At 37.6% G+C, this 22300-nt stretch overlaps 1 protein-coding gene across 4 annotated transcripts in view; it reads left to right on the top strand.

Moving 5' to 3' along the window:
• The window catches only part of SPG11 (SPG11 vesicle trafficking associated, spatacsin), a 76950-nt gene that overhangs the window by 29744 nt on the left and 24906 nt on the right, over nucleotides 1-22300 (top strand). For 3 of the 4 annotated variants that reach the window (XM_019935441.3, XM_019935443.3, XM_019935444.3), the window contains 10 exons: nucleotides 1824-1969; nucleotides 3147-3308; nucleotides 5650-5716; nucleotides 9877-10042; nucleotides 11222-11490; nucleotides 11680-11788; nucleotides 12701-12860; nucleotides 13236-13508; nucleotides 14148-14348; nucleotides 15121-15228. In XM_019935441.3, the coding sequence (XP_019791000.2) occupies nucleotides 1824-1969; nucleotides 3147-3308; nucleotides 5650-5716; nucleotides 9877-10042; nucleotides 11222-11490; nucleotides 11680-11788; nucleotides 12701-12860; nucleotides 13236-13508; nucleotides 14148-14348; nucleotides 15121-15228 (1661 nt within the window). The remainder of the gene's footprint in view (nucleotides 1-1823; nucleotides 1970-3146; nucleotides 3309-5649; nucleotides 5717-9876; nucleotides 10043-11221; nucleotides 11491-11679; nucleotides 11789-12700; nucleotides 12861-13235; nucleotides 13509-14147; nucleotides 14349-15120; nucleotides 15229-22300) is intronic. The other variant, XM_019935442.3, reaches the window with a different exon arrangement.

Raw genomic sequence — 22300 nt, 5'->3', positions numbered from 1 at the left:
AAATAATAAAACTTGCTTTGGATAAATAACTGGTCTGTTGAATGGAATTTAAATTGCGAACTCTTTGAATAAACTGTCTAGCTGTAGACAAATATTTGACCATAATCTAGACTCAAGCTTTATTTAAAAAGCAAAAGACCAAAAATGTTAGCCTCTTGACAGTGAAGAAAACCAGACTTGGAGCAGATAGCATGTGTGGTTATGTTGGCTATCTCTTACCCTACCAGTTCATCACAGGTTCCTGCTCTTTGGTAGACTGACACCCTGTTTCCATGAGGAGGTGGTCTGTCTTCCAAATGGCTGCCCTGAATCTTTCAGTAAGGAACTCCAATTGGAGTGAAAATAAATCCATAGTATATGTGGGATTGTTGTGTCTTCTCTCGTGGAGCCAATGATGGAGAGCCTTGCTCTGGTAATAATCAGGTAGAAAAACCCTGTGACCCCTGAGGGCTTAGTGGGTGTTATCCTAGAGGTTCAGGAAAGGGGACGGGCCAAGCCACAACATACGCAAGGAGTGTCAACAGCCAATCTTTCACTTTTATGTAATGCCTGATTTCTTTCCTAATGAATAACTTTTTTCATAATGTGGGTTGAGGGGTTTTTGGTTTTGTTTTATTTTTCTGGTGATCATAAAGTAACATGTTTCATTGTTAAAAAATAATAATTAAAAAAATAGGAAGCCACAGACAACTATCAAGATAACACCTCAATAGGTAGATAGCTTAAGTGAACAGGAAGATAGCTATCCGTAGGGAACTCTTGATATGTTTTAATATATTTTGTTCTAGTTATTTTCTCTATACTTTTTTTAAACCTAGTCAATATTGTATTTCATTCATCCAACAAATATTTATTTATCCCCTACCTGTGACAGTCTGTAAGTGCTAGGGATATAACCAGAAACATCTATGTATTTGTATAGTGTGTTTTTTCATATAGTAATTATAACATAAGAATTTTCCTATGTTCTTAGAGACAATGACCATTTTATGTCTACATAATATTTCATTGTATAGAAATACTCTTGTTTAATTTACTATCCTCTCATTTTTTGACATTAAGGCTGTTTTCAATTTTTCCTGTTATAAATAATAATCTTGAGTATATTTGAACATAAAATTTTTGTGCTTGTTTCAGATTATTTCCTTAGTACAGATAGGTTCCTGGATATAAAATTCCTGGGTCTGGGGTTATGTGCATTTTGAAGGTTCTTTGTTTTTTTTTTTTTTTTTTTTTTGAGGGTTCTTGATATAAGGCTAGATTGCTTTCCAGGAGGGTTACACCATTCTTTTCTGTAAGTCCCAGCTTCTGTGCACACTGACCAGCTCTGTGCTTGACGATGAATATGTTTAAAAATCATTGCTGATTTGATAGGTGATATATGGCATCTAATTACTATTTTAATTTGCATTTCTTTATTGCTAATGAATTACATATTTTTATGTGTCAGACATTTATATTTCCTTGTTTGTAAAATGGTTATTTCTTTTGTCCATTTATCTGTTACAGTCAGTATTTTGGGCTTTTGTATTGATATGAGCTCTTTGTTGAAGGCATTAATTGTTAGGTTGTCATCTGTTGTTGATTTTTCCCCTTGTTCATTACTACCTTTCAATTTTCTTTGTTTGAATGGAAGTTTTTATTTTTATGTGGACAAATATTTCTTTTTTTTCCTTTGTGACATTTTCCCATTGCTCTTAAACTTAGAAAATCCTTCTTACTGTGGATAGAGTTAAAAATTAAGTTTCTTTCTCAGAATTATGTAATCCTTAGTTTAGTATTTCTCTCTCTCAAGGAGAAAAATGTACTCTCTTATTTTTCAGATCCCAAACTGATCTTCCAGGCTAGCCTTGCAAATGCTCAGATACTGATTCCCAGCAACCAGGCCAGTGTAAGCAGTATGCTATTGGAAGGACATACCCTCCTGGCCCTTGCTACCACAATGTATGCACCTGGGGGCGTCAGCCAGGTACAGACAGCACTTTTACCTGTTATGGCAAAATAGGACTGATTTTAAATTTAGCAGAAATATCGGTGGATTTTCTAGGTCTCAGTTGATATTAAAATATAACCACTTACAAGTATTTCATCAGATTAAAGAGCATAAAACAAGGGTGAATTTTTAAACTTTATATCGTATCCTCTTAAGTTGAAAGGAGACTGCTATAGTCAGCCCTCGATATTCGGGGGTTCTGCATCCACAGATATGGAGGGCTGACTGTACTACAGTATTTTATATGAGGGACTTGAACATCCTCGGATTTTGGCATCTGTGGGGGTCTTGCAACCAATCACCTGTGGATACCAAGGGGCGACTGAATGTTGTATAGTGATTTTTTTCCCGTTTATTTGTTCTCTAATACTCCAGGTTTGTTTTCAGGATAGAATCAAGATCTAATTGCTCCTTGGAGTAAGTATACTTTAAATCTGTGACTTGGGAATTATTCTCTGTTATTTGACCTCTTTGAGAGTTAAAAAGGAAATCATAATTTTTAGCTACCCTTAAAAACTCTTTTGAGGAATCCAGTGAAAAGTTGCCTGTCTCTGCTTTTTTGAAAGTATAGTGTGGCTGGTTAGAGGGAACTTAAGAATGCTGTTAAACATCTAATCTGCAAAAGTTTGTTACTGATGCTAGCTTAATTTAATACCACCTCTTTTAGATTGTTGCAGTATACCTTAACTTCATGGTTATTTATTCTTCCTGTTTTTGATCACCTGTCAGAAATCAGTCAGAATAACTTGAGACCTGAGAGGAAAGGACCTAAGAGTCATCTAGTCTAGTAGGTTTTTTTCTTGTAAAATATTTACTATTTAATATCTGAAATTTTTAAATATTGTAGTAGAGCCTTTTTTCAAACAGCTTTTCCTTATGCAGTTTGAAAACCACTGATCTAGCTGAACTTTCTAATTCAGTAGATGAGGAAACTGAAGCCTGCCTGATATTAAATATCTAGACCAAGGTCATACAGCTAGTTTGTCTTAGAACCAGAACTAGAACTATTGGCTACTGACTCCTTGTCCAGTGCTGTTTTCACTACCACCTATTATATCAAGCTAATCTTGTTTCACAGGCTACTTATGAAAAAAGGACTTAAATTTGGAGAAGAGAAAAACATTATTCTATACCATGTTATCTTTTTATTTAGGTTGTTCAGAATGAAGAAAATGAGAACTGTGTGAAGAAAGTAGATCCCCAGCTACTGAAGATGGCATTAACTCCTTACCCCAAGCTTAAAACTGCTCTCTTCCCACAGTACACTGCCCCTAGTGTCCTGCCACCAGATATTACACTCTACCACCTGATTCAGGTACAGTATTTAGGAGTATCAGTCAGCGTTCAGCCAGGAAAACAGGAACCACTCTGGGTCTTCCAAATGGAGGACATTTAATATAGGGAATTACTTACACAGAATGATAGCAAAATGGAGAAACCAAACGTGTGATGATGAGACAACCCAAAAATTAACAAAGAAGGAAGCAGTCAGCACCCCCTAAGGCTGCAAGAAAGTGGTGTTGTCTGAACCCAACAGCTGTAGCCTCTCTGGGAGCTAAAATCACAACCGGGCTACCTACTGGGAGCTGGGACGAGAGGGTAGGGCTGGAACCATGCAAGAGATGCCCTAGAAAATAAAGAAGGGGAAAATATCTTGGTTTCTCCCCTCTTGCCACCTTTAATCTCCCATGTTGTCTCTCATGGCTATACCTATCTGGTAGCCAGAGGGCAAGTGAGTTTGGGAAATGCAGTTCTCTGCAGTTCAGGGCAGAACATGGGAAAGGTAGAAATGGATCTGAGAGCAGACAGATAGTTGGCCAGCATACTTGTCTGCTACTTTCATTGAAAGCTGCTTCATTCTACCACTGATAATTTCTGTCTCTTCTCAGTGAATAGGGCTGTTTATTTATTTAAGTCACCTTTAGGACAAAGACCTCTTTAAGAATGTGAGAGACTTCCCTGGTGGTCCAGTGGTTAAGAATCCACCTTCCAATGCAGGAGATGCGGGTTTGATCCCTGGTCAGGGAACTAAGATCCCACATGCCGCACGGTCAGCTAAGCCTGTGTGACGCAACTACAGAGCCCGTATGCCTCAAGTAGAGGGAAGCCCACGTGCCACAACTAGAGAGCCCACATGCCGCAGCCAAAAACAATAAATTAAAAAAAAAAAAAATGTGAGAGAGCGGTGAACCCTCTTCCCAGAAAAGTTGCACATAATTTTGCTTATATTTCAGAGGAATTCACAGATTCCCTGAAACCTATCCTGGGATCCTCAATTAAGGACACCTTCTTTTGCTCATTTCTCATTCCAAAAGGCTTTTGCTTTTTTTCCTGGGTACCAATATTCCTATAGTGTCTTCAGTTCAATCTAAACTCTATAATCCTATGAAGGTACAAAACCTCTCTTACTCTAATGTGAAATTTTTTAGGGTACAGACTGGTGCTACTTAAAAATGTAGTCCCCAGGCAGGTGCCAGTCCATGAACTGCTTGTTGCTTGTATGTGTCAGCAGGGTTGGTTTTTTTTTTTTTTTGGTTCGTTTGTTTTGTTTTGATTTTATGTAGCAAGACTTTCTCAAAGAAGGAAGCAGTAAGCTAGATTTATATTTATCACAAGCTTCTTATCTCATTGCAGGTCAGCACTTTGAGTAACATTGGTATATAAACTAGATATAAGTAGATTATATAAAAACATAGTTTTACTACCTAAAGTGGATTCAATCAGCCTAAAACATAAGAGGTTTCAGGTTGTTCTTTGTTCTGTTTTCAGGTTGACTGATGCAGTTATTTAGTCCTGTTATTTTAGGAAGAGTATTCCTTCCTTAATAGACCACAAGATTCTCCCTTAATTTAAAATTAAAGCTGCTTTGGAATTCCATGGCGGTCCAGTGGTTAGGACTTGGCACTTTCACTGCCATGGCCCAGGTTCAATCCCTGGTCTGGGAACTAAGAATTAATAAGTAAATACATACATACATACATACATACATACATACATACATACATAAATACATAAATAAAATTAAAGCTGCTCTTTTCTTAGCCATCCAGATCTTGGCCTAAGAGTTCTGTTGTCTCCTGTATCCCTCCCACCATCTATTTACTGTCTTTGCTAAACCTTTGGCCTACAGATTTCAAAACAGCCAGCGCTCCTTGCTCTCAAACCTTTTCTGACTGACCTGATCTTAGTTGGCTGTTTTTTCTTTGCTGTTGTTAGTGATGATTTGTTCATCACATTCCTTTAACCCTTGATCTAGTTGTCTCACTCTTTCCTGACCTGCCTCAGCACACCTTGTATTTATGGTGGTAACATTTTCTAGCCTCTCAGTCCTCTTGACTTTTGATTCCAAAGGACTTCTAAAGCCATTTTTACATTATAATTGATGCTGGTTCTATCAAAAGAGAGTATACTTTGCAGACATAGTTTGAAGTGCAGAGAGTCTTTAAAAGGAACATAGCCAGTTCTATTTTTATTAATGTAGAAAAATGTCTCATATGCTCTGTGTTCAAAGAATTTATGTCTAGAAGGATAAAAGTTTTTAATTGCCCTGAAGAAGGGAAGCTGAACTGCCTGTGAAGCTCTTTCATATGATTTTGTTTACTTCACTTTAGAATCAATTAACTTTTAACTCTGATTTGACTTTTCCCCTTTTTCAGTCATTATTGCCCTTTGATCCTAGCAGATTGTTTGGCTGGCAGTCTGCCAACACACTGACTATAGGAGGTAAGTCATTATGGATTCTTCTTGCTTTAGAAGCATTTCAGCAGTGTTGACAGAAGTTCATTTTTGTAAAGCCAACCTAGTTTCCCCCCTGCTTTCTATTTTAAAAATAAAGGCATGGGCTTCCCTGGTGGCGCAGTGGTTAAGAGTCCGCCTGCCGATGCAGGGGACGCGGGTTCGTGCCCCGGTCCGGGAAGATCCCACGTGCCGCAGGGCGGCTGGGCCCGTGAGCCATGGCCACTGAGCCTGCGCGTCCGGAGTCTGCGCTCCGCAACGGGAGAGGTCACAACAGTGAGAGGCCCGCGTACCGCAAAAAAAAAAAAAAAAAAAAAAAAAAAAAATAAAAATAAAGGCATATTCCACTGGAAAACATTTTCTTTTTTCTTTTTTTTTAATTGAAATATCGTTGATTTACAGTATTATGTTAGTTTTAGGTGTACAGCACAGTGATTCAGTTGTATATATATTCTTTCTCTGATTCTTTTCCCTTATAGATTATTACAAAATATTGAATATAGTGCCTTGTGCTGTACAGTAGGTCATTGTTGGTTATCCGTTTTATATATAATAGTGTATATATGTTAATCCCAACCTCCTAACTTATCCCTCCCCACCCTTTCCCCTTTGATAACCATAAGTTTGTTTTCTGTGTCTGTGAGTCTCTTTCTGTTTTGTAAATAAGTTCATTTGTATCATTTATTTAGATTCCACATATAAGCTATATCATATGATATTTGTCTTTGTCTGACTTATTTCACTTAGTATGATAATCTCTAGATCCATCCCTGTTGCTGCAGATGGCATTATTTCATTTTTTATGGCGCGCTCTCTCTCTCTCTCTCTCTCTCTCTCTCTCTCTCTATATATATATATATATATGTCACATTTTCTTTATTCATTTATTTGCTGATGGACATCTAGGTTGCTTCCATGTCTTGGCTATTGTAAATAGTGATGCAGTGAACTTTGGGGTGCTTGTATCTTTTCTGATTATACAGAAAATTATACAGAAAAAATCAGAAAAAATCTGATTATACAGAAAAAATCTGATTATACAGAAAAAATCTAGATCTGTAACTCTATTTCTGTCTTGTAGATAAGTTCATTTATACCTTTTTTTTTAAGATTCTACATATAAGCAATATCATATGATATTTGTCTTTGCCTGACTTACTTCACTCAGTATGACAATCTCTGGGTCCATCCATGTTGCTGCAAATGGCATTATTTCATTCTTTTTTATGGCTGAGTAATATTCCATTATATATATATGTACCACATCTTCTCTATCCATTCCTCTGTTGATGGACATTTAGGTTGCTTCCATGTCCTGGCTATTGTAAATAGTGCTGCAGTGACCATTGGGGTGCATGTATCTTTTAAAATTATGGCTTTCTCTGGATATATGCCTAGGAGTGGGATTGCTGGATCATATGGTAGCTCTATTTTTAGTTTTTTAAGGAAGCTCCATACTGTTTTCCATAGTGGCTGTACTAATTTACATTCTCCCCTACAGTGTAGAAGGGTTCCTTTTTCTCCACACCCTCTCCAGCATTTATTATTTTTAGACTTTTTATGATGGCCATTCTCACCATAGTAAGGTGATACCTCATGGTAGTTTTGATGGAAAACATTTTCTAGGAAGCTGAATTGAAAACATACTGTGAGTTAAAAGTCATTGTATGAGGTCACTAGTGGTTTACTTGCTGGGGAATGTAATATAGACCTTCTGCTTAAATTTCTCCCTGTCCAAAAATCCTTGTTCACTTGCACTATAGTATTATAAAGGTTAAGAGCATAGGTGTTGGCATTAGACAAATCCTGGCTCTACCATGTAATAGCTGTATGACCTTGGGCAACTGATTTAACTTCTCTTCAGTTTTCTATAAAATAAGTAAGTGACAGTGTCCACCTCACATGTTACATGAGAATGAAAGGAGACAAGGCATTTAAAAAGCTGTTGCAGTTCCTGACACGTGGTAAGCACCAGATGCGCACACAGTGCCATCCTCTCTAGACCATAAAACTTCCCCTGATTTTTTTTTTGTGTGTTGTTCTTAAACTCTGCTTTTTCTATTTCTTTTTTACTTATTCATTTTGAATTAGCCTTTAATATCATATTACCTGTGGTGCCTCTGCCTACATTACTCTAAAGGAGGCTTCAAATTAGTACTTTTCACATAATATATATCTTGTAATATATACCCTGTAAATATTTATTGACTTATGTAAAAGTGCATTTTCTAATGTGTCAGTTTTATAAGTTCAAATTTCAATATATTGAATTTACCTAGTGCCTAGTGCAGTGCCGGGCCTATAATAGATATTCAATCGATATTTGTTCAGTGCAGGATAAAGTAGTGCTTATTGCATTTTCAAGTGAAAATACTCATTCTAATCTCAGTGAGGTTACCGGAGAGTAGACAGAATCCCCTGTACTGTTCTAATGCCTCCAACTCCATCAGCCAGAGTCCTGAGGCCCTGGTGGAGATGGAACACTCTACTGGGTACACAGAGGAAGCTGAAGGCATGTTCCCTGCCTGATTTTTAGAAGTTTAAAGCATATTTGAGGAAATAAAGCACAAATTAAATGAAACAATTATCATGAAGACATAATACGGATTTTTTAAATTGGAGAGTTGTGTTTAATTAGAATGTTGACTTCTTTTATCATATGGTTTTACCACTGAAAGTGGCCACAAGGCAACTGCGTGGTGATTTGGCTTCTGCAGCAGGCCAGAGAAAAATTTCTCTTCAGGTAGAATTTTCTCTTATACAAAATCTCCATACTAGCCACCAAACCACTAAAAATTCAGGGTCTTATTTGAATAAAAACTCAAGTTTGTTCATTCAGCTTTATATGAACTCAGCAAATATTGAATGAATGAATGGTTTTATATGTAATTGTAAGTTACCAGAGTCACTCTGATCTTATACAAAGAATACAGATAAGGCGTGTGACAGTTTTTTAATCTCAAAGGAGGTATACTTTTAAATAATAGCTTTGTAAGATGACAGACTCCTCTAAAGTCTTCAAGTCCCGTTTTTTTAATAAGAGCTAAGTCACAATATAAAAAGCCCTTGGAATTCCATGGGAGGGATACAACTTTATTTCAGAAGTAAGCTTTGAACTTTGAAAATAAGAGCAGATGCACTGTTAACAGTTCAAAATGTTGTTTTGTCTCGTTTTTTTAATAGGTAGTAAGCAGTTAAGCAGTTAACTGTTCCTATCAAGCCCTAACTTTGTTTCATACCAACTTTTCACATCCAAATATCTTTTGACTTCGTATTTTTCTAAAAAGATAAAAAAAATTTTTTTCTGCTTTTTTCGTGGACACAGAGGAACTTTGACTACTCTGCTGGTCTTGGAAAGTTGGTATCATGATGTAGATAATAAGGTGCTCTATGAATCCAACATCAGAAAGTACAGGTAGTGATAACAAAAGTTTATTAGGAGGGTATTAATATGGAGAAAAGGATGTTCTTCTCAAAGTATTTGTTGGAGAAAGGTACAGTGAGTTGGCCTTGGTGAATAGAGGATTCATATAAATATGAGCTGCATGAATGAATTAAAAAGCTACACTTGCAAATCATTAGCAGAGATTTTGTAGTTAAAGGGTTATTGCCACTGTGAACTTAATGGATCATCAGATACAAAATTAAAGCATCTAAAATAACAAGTAAGTTCAGTAGGGGAAAAGCATAGTTTATAAGTTTTGTTTTGGTTTTTTTTGTGGTATGCGGGCCTCTCACTGTTGTGGCCTCTCCCGTTGTGGAGCATAGGCTCTGGAGGCGCAGGCTCAGCGGCCATGGCTCACGGGCCTAGCTGCTCCGCGGCATGTGGGATCTTCCCAGACCGGGGCACGAACCCGTGTCCCCTGCTTCGGCAGGCGGACTCTCAACCACTGCGCCACCAGGGAAGCCCCTGTTTATAAGTTTTTATGTAGCTTCTCAGGTACACATTTTTGTATAAAATGAGGGCTACCTCCACATATTAAAATAAAATTATTACATCTTGGTGGTTCAAAGTGATACACAGTGGTACAAAATGATTACAGCAACCAGTTTTCTTTTACCATTGCAGAGTAAAGTTTTCCACATGCAGATCTGAAACTAATCATGGTGAGGTGCAGGGGATTAATACTGCTTCACTTTCCCCCCAGATGCAGCGAGTCAGCTCCCACATTTCTCTAGCCCTGACCTGGTTAATAAATATGCTATAGTAGAACGTCTGAATTTTGCTTATTATTTACATCATGGACGACCATCGTTTGCGTTTGGTACTTTTCTGGTTCAGGAATTAACCAAGAGCAAGACCCCCAAGCAGCTGTAAGTATTTAAAACATAATTTGTACTCTTAATAAAAGGCATATCTGTGTACTTTTACACATGCATATAAATGCATATAAAAAACCTATTGGAAACATACCACAGTTAGTAATTATATTTGACCGGGGAATTATATATATATGTATTTTTTCATTTGTGCTTTTCTGTATATCCCAGGTTTTTGGCATTTAGCTTGTCTTACTTTTGTGTTTTTTGTTTGTTTGTATTTTGGCCCGCGCCATGCAGCTTGCGGGATCTTAGTTCCCCCACCAGGGATTGAACCCATGCCCCCTGCAGTGGAAGCATGGAGTCCTAACCACTGGACCGCCAGGGAATTCCCTTACTTTTGTTAATAGGAAAAAAGATTAAAATATATTTTAAATAAGATAATAAATATATCTGAAAAGCATGTTTTTAAATAATGATCCAGGAGCTTGCCAAATGTTAGCAATTACTATAAAGAGGGAATTCTATAGTGAGATGTGAATTCTGTATTTAAGATCTTGGTCTTTTATAATTCACTTTTATAAAGCACAGAATTGGGAGGAGTATTTGATATAATCAGCAGCTAAATACAGATTTATTTTATTTATTGTTTTATAGTTAACAAAATAATGCATCTTTATGTTAAAATATTTAAGTAGGTCAGAAGGGTGAAAAATGAAAGAAAAAAGTCCCTCATTCTCTCATCTTCATTCTACATGGTATATAAACATGGTTAATTTCTTGTGCATCTTTCCTCAGAATTTTTCTATTCATGTAAAAGTACATATATGAGTCGTTTAAAATGTATGTGCTTTATGATGTCAAATTTTAGGTGGCATTAATTTTCTTGGTAGTTTGTGTACATACAATTAATAAGATCATAAGTTGGTAGTCTTTCATAAGTTCTATTCCACGTTCCCTGAATAAAGTTGGAAGCAAAAATAATTTGGACTATGAGTAGGCACTTTAGGAGAAGGTAAATATAAGGGAATAGGGGGCTATGGAGCCAGAAGGAGACTAAAAGCTACCTAGAACCTAAATGGATGTATATAAGGGGTGAAAAAGGGAAGGGGGAGGAAGTCAAAAATCGCATGCATCTGATGCTCCAAGTATCACTGATGTAATTCAATCTGCTTTTCCTGGTGAGAAAAAATGTTCACGTGCTCATGTGATTTTGATTCCTTTCTTTTTCAGAATCCAGCAAGTAGGCAATGAAGCCTATGTTTTAGGGCTCTCCTCCTTCCACATACCATCAATAGGAGCTGCCTGTGTTTGTTTCTTAGAACTGCTTGGCCTCGACAGCCTCAAGCTCAGAGTTGATATGAAAGTGGCCAATATAATTTTGAGCTACACGTGTAGAAATGAAGATGCTCAGTACAACTTTATCAGAGAGTCTCTCGGTACAGCACCTTTATGTCATTTGTTGAGAGGACAAGGGACAAATAGGTCTAAGGCATTGAATTGTGAGTGATTGGGGAGGAAACAGTTATCTTCTGTTTCATCCTTCTTCTGCAGAATTTTTGCACTTTATTTCACTTTATTGGGCCCTTTAATGGGTTTCTGAAATGTCTCTGGGCCATACTCTTCAAACAGAACTGCCCAGTTCCCGACCTTTTCTCTTGACCATATTTTGTTGTTTATATTTCTTATAGCTGAAAAACTATCTAAACTGGCTATGGGTGAAAAGTCAACCATAGAAGAATTGCTTGTTCTCTTAGAAGAAGGTATATGGGACAGCATTCAGCAGCAGGAAATAAAGAGGTTTGTGAGTTGCGATCCCAGCCTCTTTTCTAGCAAGCTTTATTGTTCCAATCTGTTTGCCTAGTCTTTCTGCCAACACATGTTTTCACCAGACCTTATCTTCTTACTCATCGAGCACATAACAGATTTCAATTGCATCTTGCCATCAGTAAAAGAAGGGTGAAGATAATGATTCCCTCTTTACAGATAGAGTTTCCAAGAGGTGGAGAAGAGCTTTGTCTCCTCTACTGTGCTGCTGGTCTGAGAAGTCTCTTAAGTGTTACATGTTGAAATCATTTCAGAAGGAGCACGATAGATGTCACAAAATTTGACTCTTAAGTGATGTCCTTGATTTTTTTCTTGCTAATGTATGTCCATATAATATATGGAAGGTGAGGTGACCATCTGGCCACAAAAGCCCCTCTCCTTATACATTTATGTCATCTTTCCTCTGTGCTATTCTCCACTGGGGCTGACCCGCTACCCCGACCCTGGGAATGCACCATTCTCGTGTACCTCCTGTCACTGACTGCTCTCAGCAGTTTCCTTCTCAGCAGGTACCCCCCTCCCCTTAGCAAGGAAGCCCAGGCACCGATCAGGGCTCTGATAGTCTAAAGTGAATCATGCAAGAGAATTAAGCACTCAGACAATTTCTTGAGTGACTATTTTTCTCAATTCTCCTAAAGATGGTGCATAGCTGGTTTGATAGATACTTGGTTGATAAAAAAGGAATGAATTTTGCCAGTATGCTAAGAAAGTTATTGTACATTATGGGTGAAAGAGTCCTTTTTTCCCCCAAAGCAGTCTAATAAGTATTTGTTGAAAGGCTTTTTAGAGAATATACTGTAGTTTATTTTTTACTAAGTTTCCAGTTTAAAGCTACATTTTAACGAGTTTTTTCCTCTTACCCCCCAACCCCACTCCCAATTATAGGTTATCCAGTGAATCCAGCAGCCAGTGGGCATTAGTGGTACAATTCTGCAGGCTCCACAATCTGAAACTGAGCACATCTTACCTTAGAGAATGTGCCAAAGCAAATGATTGGTTACAGTTTATTATTCACAGCCAACTCCATAATTACCACCCAGAGGAGGTAAGCAACCGATTGTTGCCAGTTTTTCAAGAAGAGAAATTGGAACACTTCTCAGAAGACAGTGTTCTTTCTGTTGTATATACATAGGCTTTTGTTTGCTATGATACTATTATTTTTACTAAGATTTCAGTGGGTTGGCTTCAGAGGACTAGTCATTACTACTAAAGAGCTGAAGGAAGAGTTTTTGTGACTCCAGATTGAATATGGAAACTTACTCAAACACAACAACTATGTAAAATTATATGGTCACCTCTGATGCAGTTCAGGGTGAGAAAGAACAATTGTGCCTATGCTTTTCTCCAACATTTTCAGCTCCAGCTGAAATTGGAAGTTGGTTGTCTTTTTTGATCATCAATCATCTAATATGTTTTCTAGGTGAAATCTCTTCTCCAATATTTCAGCCCTGTTCTTCAAGACCACTTAAGACTGGCTTTTGAGAACTTGCCCTCAGTGTCCAAGTCTAGAATGGACAGTGATCAAGTCTGCAACAAGTCCCCGCAGGAACTGCAAAGAAACAAAGTAGAGATGACTGATTTCTTTGAAATTCTGCTTCAGTGCTCAGAGGTGCCAAACTCCTGGTGCTGGCTCCTGGCAGAAGCAGTGAAACAACAGGCCCCAATCCTTAGTGTCCTGGCCTCATGTGTCCAGGTGAGAATCTTGAGAAGCCTACATTAGGGACTCAGAGGGCAGTAGAAAAAGTGGGAAGAGACAGGGAAGGCTGATAATCAGGGAGAATGTGAGGTGATGACAGTGAGGCCCTAGCATGTGCTTCCAAGGTCACTGCCACTTTTTGTGCTTCCCCAGCTTAGGCTTCAGGCCATCTAGTGCATTTCCTTGTGCCTTAATGTTCAGTAACTTAAGTGATCAGAGCCTTGGCTTCCGGTTGGCAGTCATAGAGAAGGATGCTTTGGTGGACCGACCACATCTGTGTCTTGAGCAGGAAAGAGGGATGCTCCGAACAGTCCCTTGATCAGCAGTTCTGTAGAGGACAGTCTTGTTTTCTTATACTTAGTACTTTGCTGACCTCCACATATATCCCCTCGGTTTCTTGGCCTTTTGACCTACTATACTCTGCAGGACAGTTTATAACTGGTTGTTCCCTTGGTTGTTCATTAGAGTTTGTTTCATGTTTGAAGGATTTTCAAGTCATTTTAACCAATTTCGTGAGGTGACTTGTTCTAAACAGGAAATATCCATCTGTAGTTGTAGCATTGCTGGAAGCTTCTGCAGTCAAGTAATCCATGTGCAGTCATTATCTTATTTTGAAAAGTTCTTATCCACTGGCAGGACGCCAGTGCTATTCCTTGCCTCTGTGTTTGGATCATCACTTCTGTGGAGCACAGTGTTGCAGCTGAAGCAATGGGACACATTCAGGACTCAATGGAGGGCCATACTTGGGACCTTGAGGACCTCTCAGTCATCTGGAGGACATTATTAACACGGCAGAAGAGCAAAACTCTCATCAGAGGTTTCCAGCTTTTCTTTAAGGTAGTGTTAGTCCATTTCTTTCCTCAGTTTAAAAGGGTTACTTCAGAATATCCCCCGTTGGCTTTTAAAATTATTCCTATCTCTGGGATTTTTTTTTTAAGCCAACAACAGATAACGATATTAGAACTATCATTTATTTAGCACAGTGCTTTATATGTATTATTTTAGTCGATTCTAACAATAATCCTATATAAAGTAATATTTTAGAAGAATGTTATGAAGTGATATTATCCTCATTTTACAGAGTGATATACCAAGGCTCACAGAACTTAACTTAAGTAACTTAAGTAACATGCCCAGGGTCTCAGAGTACTTTAGTAAGTGGTTTACTTATGGTTCAGATCCATAATCTCTACTTCTAAAACTGCTATCCTCTGACCAAAAAGCTCCCACCAAAGTGATGGAAATGTATGGATTAATGCCACAAACAAGCAGTAGGTTAACAGATCAGTGGAGCCCATTACCCAGGAGTGTATGTAGAGGTGTCTTAGCAGCGTCTAATGGAATATCTCCTGCTCATGTGTAGTGGACCAAGTATAGACTGGAGTATGGACTGTTGAGTAGGTGTACCTGGCCTGAGTATCTTTTTTCCAAAAGGAAATATAAATTTAATTTCCTTTCTTTTTAATATATATGATTTCATTCTACTACAAAGCTGTTATTAATAGTTTTGTTTTTTACTTTAACCTCTCCTATATTGGCATTACTCATTGAGAATGTAGTATTGATTAAGTGTCAGGATTTTTAACTTCATTCAAACTCTTCCTCAAAGGAGTCCCCATTACTCTTCATGATGGAGATGTATGAACTGTGTATGTTCTTCAAGAATTATGAGGAAGCCGAAGCTAAACTTCTGGAGTTCCAGAAGAGCCTTGAAACTGTAAGTTGGAATTATAGTGCTCTTTCTTGCTGATCTGAAATTGGCTAAAGTGGCCTCTCGTCTGCTCGTAGTCAGGATGTGGCAGCAGTTGAATAGCTGTTACGTGGCATAATGCAAACTGAATCATTTGTATTGTTCCAGAGATGGAGAGGCAGGACAGGAGTTGCAGGGACCTTGCTTACAGCACATCAGTTGCCATGGATGACAGAGAGGTTTCATCCAGTGTGCTAATGAACTCTGATCAGTATCCTGAGGCCGCAGCCAAGCTCAGTGGGAAAGGGAATAATGGTATCCACTGTGGATGATACAGAGGAGTGGGGTGGTACAGGGGCCATGTTTTGCCAATCCACAATAACTCCAAGAGCATTGAGAGTGAGGGGTGTTTAATACTGCTTTATTCACTGTGACAGAAAATAATGGTTTTTTCCATCAACACTCCTTGTGGTCTCTGTCCAAATGATGCTGAGCCTTATGGTCAATTTCAGGCTTTACCTATTCTGATGCTTGTTTCAGACCTATTTACATGTGGAGCTAATTAACCCTATGGAAGAAAGAGGAAGCTGTAAAAAAGGAAAATATGCCTTAGTCCTGCTTGGGGTTTCAGCACTTTTGCCCTCTCTATCCCGAAAAAGCTTTATGATAAATGAGACAAAACCGTATACTGATTTTACCCAACAAATACATCACAGTGGAACTTGTGTATATGATTTTCCTCTCAATCACATTCGTCTTAACTGTAATGAAGATTTTAAAGTTTTATTATTCGAAAATACTGAATCAGTTATTCAAATATGCCTGAAGTTCCTAAATCACAGAAAATAGGGACATTCATTTCCTTCATCTGTCACTCTCCATGGCTAGAGCCATACAGTATCTTCTTTTTTTTAAATTATTTTTAAAAATTGTGATAAAATACACATAACATTTACCATCTTAACCTTGTTTTCTTAAACAGGCGTCTTTTTTTAAATTTTAATTTATTTTATTTATTTATTTTTGGCTGCGTTGGGTCTGCGTTGCTGCACACGGGCTTTCTCTTGTTGCGGCGAGTGGGGGCTACTCTTCCTTGCGGTGCACGGGCTTCTCATTGCGGTGGCTTCTCATTGTGGAGCACAGGCCCTAGGCTCATGGGTTTCAGAAATTGTGGCATGCGGGCTCAGTAATTGTGGCTCATGGGCTCTAGAGCGCAGGCTCAGTAGTTGTGGCACACGGGCTTAGTTGCTCTGTGGCATGTGGGATCTTCCCGGGCCAGGGCTCGAACCCGTTTTCCCTTGCATTGGCAGGCAGATTCTTAATCACTGCACCACCAGGGAAGCCCTATACCATCTTAACCATTTTTAAGTACATAGTTCAGTGGCATTAACTACATTCACATTGTTGTGCAACCATCAGCACCACCATCCATCCCCATAGCTCTCTTTTCTTTTTTTTTTTCCCATAACTCTCTTTTCATCTTGTAAAATTCTCCACTCTCCCCTCCCACTAGCCCCTGTCAATCACCATTCTACTTTCTGTCTTTATGATTTGACTAAGTACCTCACAGAAGTGGAATCATACAGTATTTTTCTTCTTGTGACTGGCTTATTTCACTTAACATAATGTCCTCAAGATTCGTCCATGTTGTAACGTGTGTCAGAATTTCCTCCCTTTTTAGTGCTAAATAATATTCCATTGTATTTATATATCACATTTTGCCTATCCATTCATCCATCAGTGGACATTTGGGTTGCTTCTATTTTTTAGCTTTTGCAAATAATACTGCTATGAACATTGTGTACGAATATATATAGACCTTGCTTTTAATTTGTTTGGGTATCTACCTAGAAGTGAAATTGCTGGATGACATGGTAATTCTATTTCTGATATTTTGAGGAACTGCCATACTGTTTTCCATAGCAGCTATACTATTCCCACTAACAGTACACAGGCTTCCAATTTTCCACATCCTCTTCAGCACTTGTTTTCTGTTTTTTTGTTTTTTTGTTTGTTTCTTTTTGCAGTTTGCAGGCCTCTCACTGTTGTGGCCTCTCCTGTTGCGGAGCACAGGCTCCGGAGGTGCAGGCTCAGCGGCCATGGCTCACGGGCCCAGCCGCTCTGCAGCATGTGGGATCCTCCCGGACCGGGGCACGAACCCCTGTCCCCTGCATCAGCAGGTGGACTCTCAACCACTGTGCCACCAGGGAAGCCCTGTTTTCTGTATTTTTGATAGTTGTCATCCTAATGGGTGTGAGATGGTATCTCATTGTATTTTTGATTTGCATTTCCCTAATGATTAGTGATGTTGAGCATCTTTTCATGTGCTTATTGGCCATTTGTATATCTTCTTTGGAGAAATGTCTATTCAAGTCCTTTGCCCATTTTTGAATTGAGTTGCTTGTTTTTTTGGTTGTTGAATTTTAGGAATTGTCTATATATTCTGGATATTAATCCCATGTCATACATATGATTTGTAAATATTTCCTCCCATTCTGTGGGTTGCCTTTTTACTCTGTTGATGGTGTCCTTTGATGCACAAAATTGTTTAAATTTTCATGAAGTCCAATTTGCATATTTTTTTTTTGCTACCTGTGCCTGTGGTATCCTAGCCAAGAAATTATTGCCAAATCCAGTGTTGTGAAGCTCTTGTCCTGTGTTTTCTTCTAAGAGTTATATTGTTTTAGGTCTTACATATTTAGGTCCTTGGTCCATTTTGAGTTAATTTTTTTTTGTGTAGGTTGTTAGGTAAGGGTCCAACTTCATTTTTTTGCATGTGGATATCCAGTTTTCCCAGCACCATTTGTTGAAAAGACTGTTCTTTCCTTATTGAATGGTCTTGGCACCCTTGTCAAATATCATTTGACCATGTATATGAGGGTTTATTTCTGGGCTTTCTTTTCTTAGCCATTGGTCTATATGTCTGTCTTCATTGGCTATTTTGATTACTGTAGTAGCTTTGTAGTAAGTTTTGAAATCAGGAAGAGTGAGTCCTCTAGTTTTTTTAGTTTTTTTCAAGATTGTTTTGGCTATTTGGGGTCCCTTGAGATTCCATATGATTTTAGAATTTTCTGTAAAAACAAAATGTCATAGGGATTGCATTGAATCTGTAGATTTTTGGGATAGTAATGAGATTTTAACTATAGTAAGACTTCCAATTCATAAACATGGAATGTGTTTCCATTTACTTATGTCTTTAGTTTCTTTCAGTGGTGTTTTGTAGTTTTCATTGTACAAGTCTTTTACCTCATTGGTTAAGTTAATTCCTAAGTACTTTATTCTTTTTTTTTTTTTTTTTGACTGCACCATGTGGCATGTGGCATGTGGCATCCTAGCTCCCTGACCAGGGATTGAACCCCCATCCCCTGCAGTGGAAGCACAGAGTCTTAAACACTGTACCTCCAGGGAAGTCCTATTCTTTTTGATGCTGTTGGAAATGGAAACATTTTATAATTTCCTTTTCAGATTGCTCATTGTTTGTGTATAGCAATGCAACTGATTTTTGTGTGTTGACTTTGTATCCTGCTACTTTGCTCAATTCATTTACCCTTAAGTTTTATGGTGGAATCTTTAGGGTTTTCTATATAAGATCATACCTGCAAACAGAGATCATTTTATTCCTTTCCAACTTGGATGCGTTTTATTTCTTTTTCTTGCCTAAGCACGCTGGCTAGAACTTACAGAACTGTGTTGAATAGAAGTGGTGAAAGCAGGCATCTTTGCCTTGTTCCTGATCTTAGAGGAATGCTCTCAGTCTTGCACCATTGAGTATGATGTTTGTTGTGGGTTTTTCACATAAGGCTTTTATTATGTGGAGGTAGTTTCCTTCTATTCCTAGTTTGTTGAGTGTTTTTTTTTTATCATGCGGTGGTGTTTTAATTTTGTCACATACTTTTTCTGCATCAATTAAGATGATCATGTGGGGTTATTTTTTTCTTCATTCTGTTGAAGAAAACTGTGACATATACATTGAATTTTGTATGTTGAACCATTCTTGCATTCCAGGAATAAATCCCATTTGGTTATGGTATATAATCCTTTTAACACGCTGCTGAATTCAGATTGCGAGTCTTGTGTTGAGGATTTTTGCATCAGCGTTCATAAGGGATATTGGTCTGTAGTTTTCTTGTAGTGTCTTTATCTGTCTTTGGTATCAAGATTATGCTGGTTTCACAGAATAAGTAGGGAAGTGTTCTCTCCTCTCCAGTTTTTTGGAAAAGTTTGAGAAAGATTGGTATTAGTTTTTTAAATGTTTGGTAGAATTCATCAGTAAACCCATCAGGTCCATGGCTTTTCTTTGTTAGGAATTGGTTTTGGTTTTGTTTTGCTTTTTTGGTTGGGAGATTTTTGACTACTGATTAAATCTCCTTACTAGGAGATTTGGTCTATTCAGATATCTATTTCTTTGTGATTTAGTCTTGGTAGGTTTTGTGTTTCAAGGGATCTGTCCATTTCATCTAGATCATCCAGCTTTTTGGCATACAGTTGTTCATAGTACTCTCTTATAATCCTTTTGATTTCTGTAGAATAGGTAGTAATGTCCCCACTTTCATTTCTGATTTAGTAATTTGAGTCTTCTTTAAAAATGTGTTGTTTAATTTCCACAATTTTGTCAGTTTTCCAGTTTTCCTTTTGTTACTGACTTCTAACATCATCTCATTGTAGTCAGAGAAGATACTTCATATGATATCTGTATTTTAAAATCTATGAGACTTAATTGGAGTTAACATATGTTGTATCCTGGAAAATATGCCATGTGAACTCGAGAAGGATGTGTTTTTTATTGTTGTTGGGTAGAGTGTTCTGTGTATGTCTGTTAGATCTAGTTGGTTTATTGTGTGAAGTCCTCTCTTTCCTTACTTGTCTCCTGTCAGGTTATTCTGTCCATTATTGTAAGCAGAGTACCGGCATACCTTTGAGATATTGCAGGTTCAGTTCCAGACAACCGCACTAAAGTGAATATCACAATAAAGTGAGTCACATGGACTTTTTGGTTTCCCAGTGCATATAAAAGTTATGTTTACACTATACTGTAGTCTGTTAAGGGTGCAATAGTATTATGTCTAAAAATATATATATACATACCTTAATTTAAAAACACTTTATTGCTAAAAAATGGTAGTTCTAAGTTCAGTCTTTTAAGGAAACTCCATACAGTTCTCCATAGTGGCTGTATCAATTTACATTCCCACCAGCAGTGCAAGAGGGTTCCCTTTTCTCCACACCCTCTCCAGCATTTATTGTTTGTAGATTTTTTGATGATGGCCATTCTGATTGGGAGGTGATACCTCATTGTAGTTTTGATTTGCATTTCTCTAATAATTAGTGATGTTGAGCATCTTTTCATATGCCTCTTGGCCATCTGTATGTGTTCTTTGAAGAAATGTCTGTTTAGGTCTTCTGCCCACTTTTTTTTTTCTGCCCATTTTTTGATTGGGTTTGTTGTTTTGATATTGAGCTGCATGAGCTTAATATTTTGGAGATTAATCCTTTGTCAGTTGCTTCATTTGCAAATATTTTCTCCCATTTTGAGGGTTGCCTTTTCGTCTTGTTTATGGTTTCCTTTGCTGTGCGGAAGCTTTTAAGTTTCATTAGGTCCCATTTGTTTATTTTTCTTTTTATTTCCATTTCTCTAGGAGGTGAGTCAAAAAAGATCTTGCTGTGATTTATGCCAAAGAGTGTTTTTCTATGTTATCCTCTAAGAGTTTTATAATATCCAGTATTACATTTAGGCCTTTAATCCATTTTGAGTTTATTTTTGTGTATGGTGTTAGGTAGTGTTCTAATTTCATTGTTTTACATGTAGCTGTCCAGTTTTCCCAGTACCACTTATTGAAGAAACTGTCTTTTCTCCACTGTATATTCTGCCTCCTTTGTCATAGATTAGGTGACCATAGGTACGTGGGTTTATCTCCAGGCTTTCTATCCTGTACCATTGATCTATATTTCTGTTTTTGTGCCAGTATCATAGTGTCTTGATTACTATAGTTTTGTAGTATAGTCTGAAGTCAGGGAGCCTGATTTCTTCAGCTTCGTTATTTTCCCTCAGGACCACTTTGGCTATTCGGGGTCTTTTGTGTCTCCATACAAATTTTAAGATTTTTTGTTCTAGTTCCATAAAAAATGCCATTGGTAATTTGATAGGGATTGCATTGAATCTGTAGATTGCTTTGGGTAGTATAGTCATTTTCACAATATTGATTCTTCCAATCCAAGAACATGGTATATCTCTCCATCTGTTTGTATCATCTTTAATTTCTTTCATCAGTGTCTTATAGTTTTCTGCATACAGGTCTTTTGTCTCCCTAGATAGCGTTATTCCTAGGTATTTTATTCTTTTTGTTGCAGTGGTAAATGGGAGTGTTTCCTTAATTTCTCTTTCAGATTTTTTCATCATTAGCATATAGGAATGCAAGAGATTTCCATGCGTTAATTTTGTATCCTGCAACTTTACCAAATTCATTGATTAGCTCTAGTAGTTTTCTGGTGGCATCTGTAGGATTCTCCATGTATAGTATCATGTCATCTGCAAACAGTGACAGTTTTACTTCTTTTCCAATTTGTATTTCTTTTTCTTCTGTGATTGCCATGGCTAGGACTTCCAAAACTATGTTGTATAATAGTGGTGAGAGTGGACATCCTTGTGTTGTTCCTGATCTTAGAGGAAATGCTTTCAGTTTTTCACCATTGAGAATGATGTTTGCTGTGGGTTTGTGGTATATGGCCTTTATTATGTTGAGGTAGGTTCCCTCTATGCCAACTTTCTGGAGAGTTTTTATCATAAATGGGTGTTGAATTTTGTCAAAAGCTTTTTCTGCATCTACTGAGTTGATCATATGGTTTTTATTCTTCAAGCTGTTAGTATAGTTTATCACATTGATTGATTTACATATATTAAAGAATCCTTGCATCCCTGGGATAAATCCCACTTGATCATGGTGTATGATCCTTTTAATGTGTTGTTGGATTCTGTTTGCTAGTATTTTGTTGAGGATTTTTGCATTTGTATTCATCAGTGATACTGGTCTGTAATTTTCTTTTTTTGTAGTATCTTTGTCTGGTTTTGGTAACAGGGTGATGGTGGCCTCATAGATGAGTT

The sequence above is a fragment of the Tursiops truncatus genome, chromosome 2 (genome assembly GCF_011762595.2).
Source record: "Tursiops truncatus isolate mTurTru1 chromosome 2, mTurTru1.mat.Y, whole genome shotgun sequence".
NCBI classification, from domain to species: domain Eukaryota; kingdom Metazoa; phylum Chordata; class Mammalia; order Artiodactyla; family Delphinidae; genus Tursiops; species Tursiops truncatus.
The sequence above is the reverse complement of the archived record's forward strand: the minus strand, read 5'-3'. Positions and strand labels throughout refer to the sequence as shown.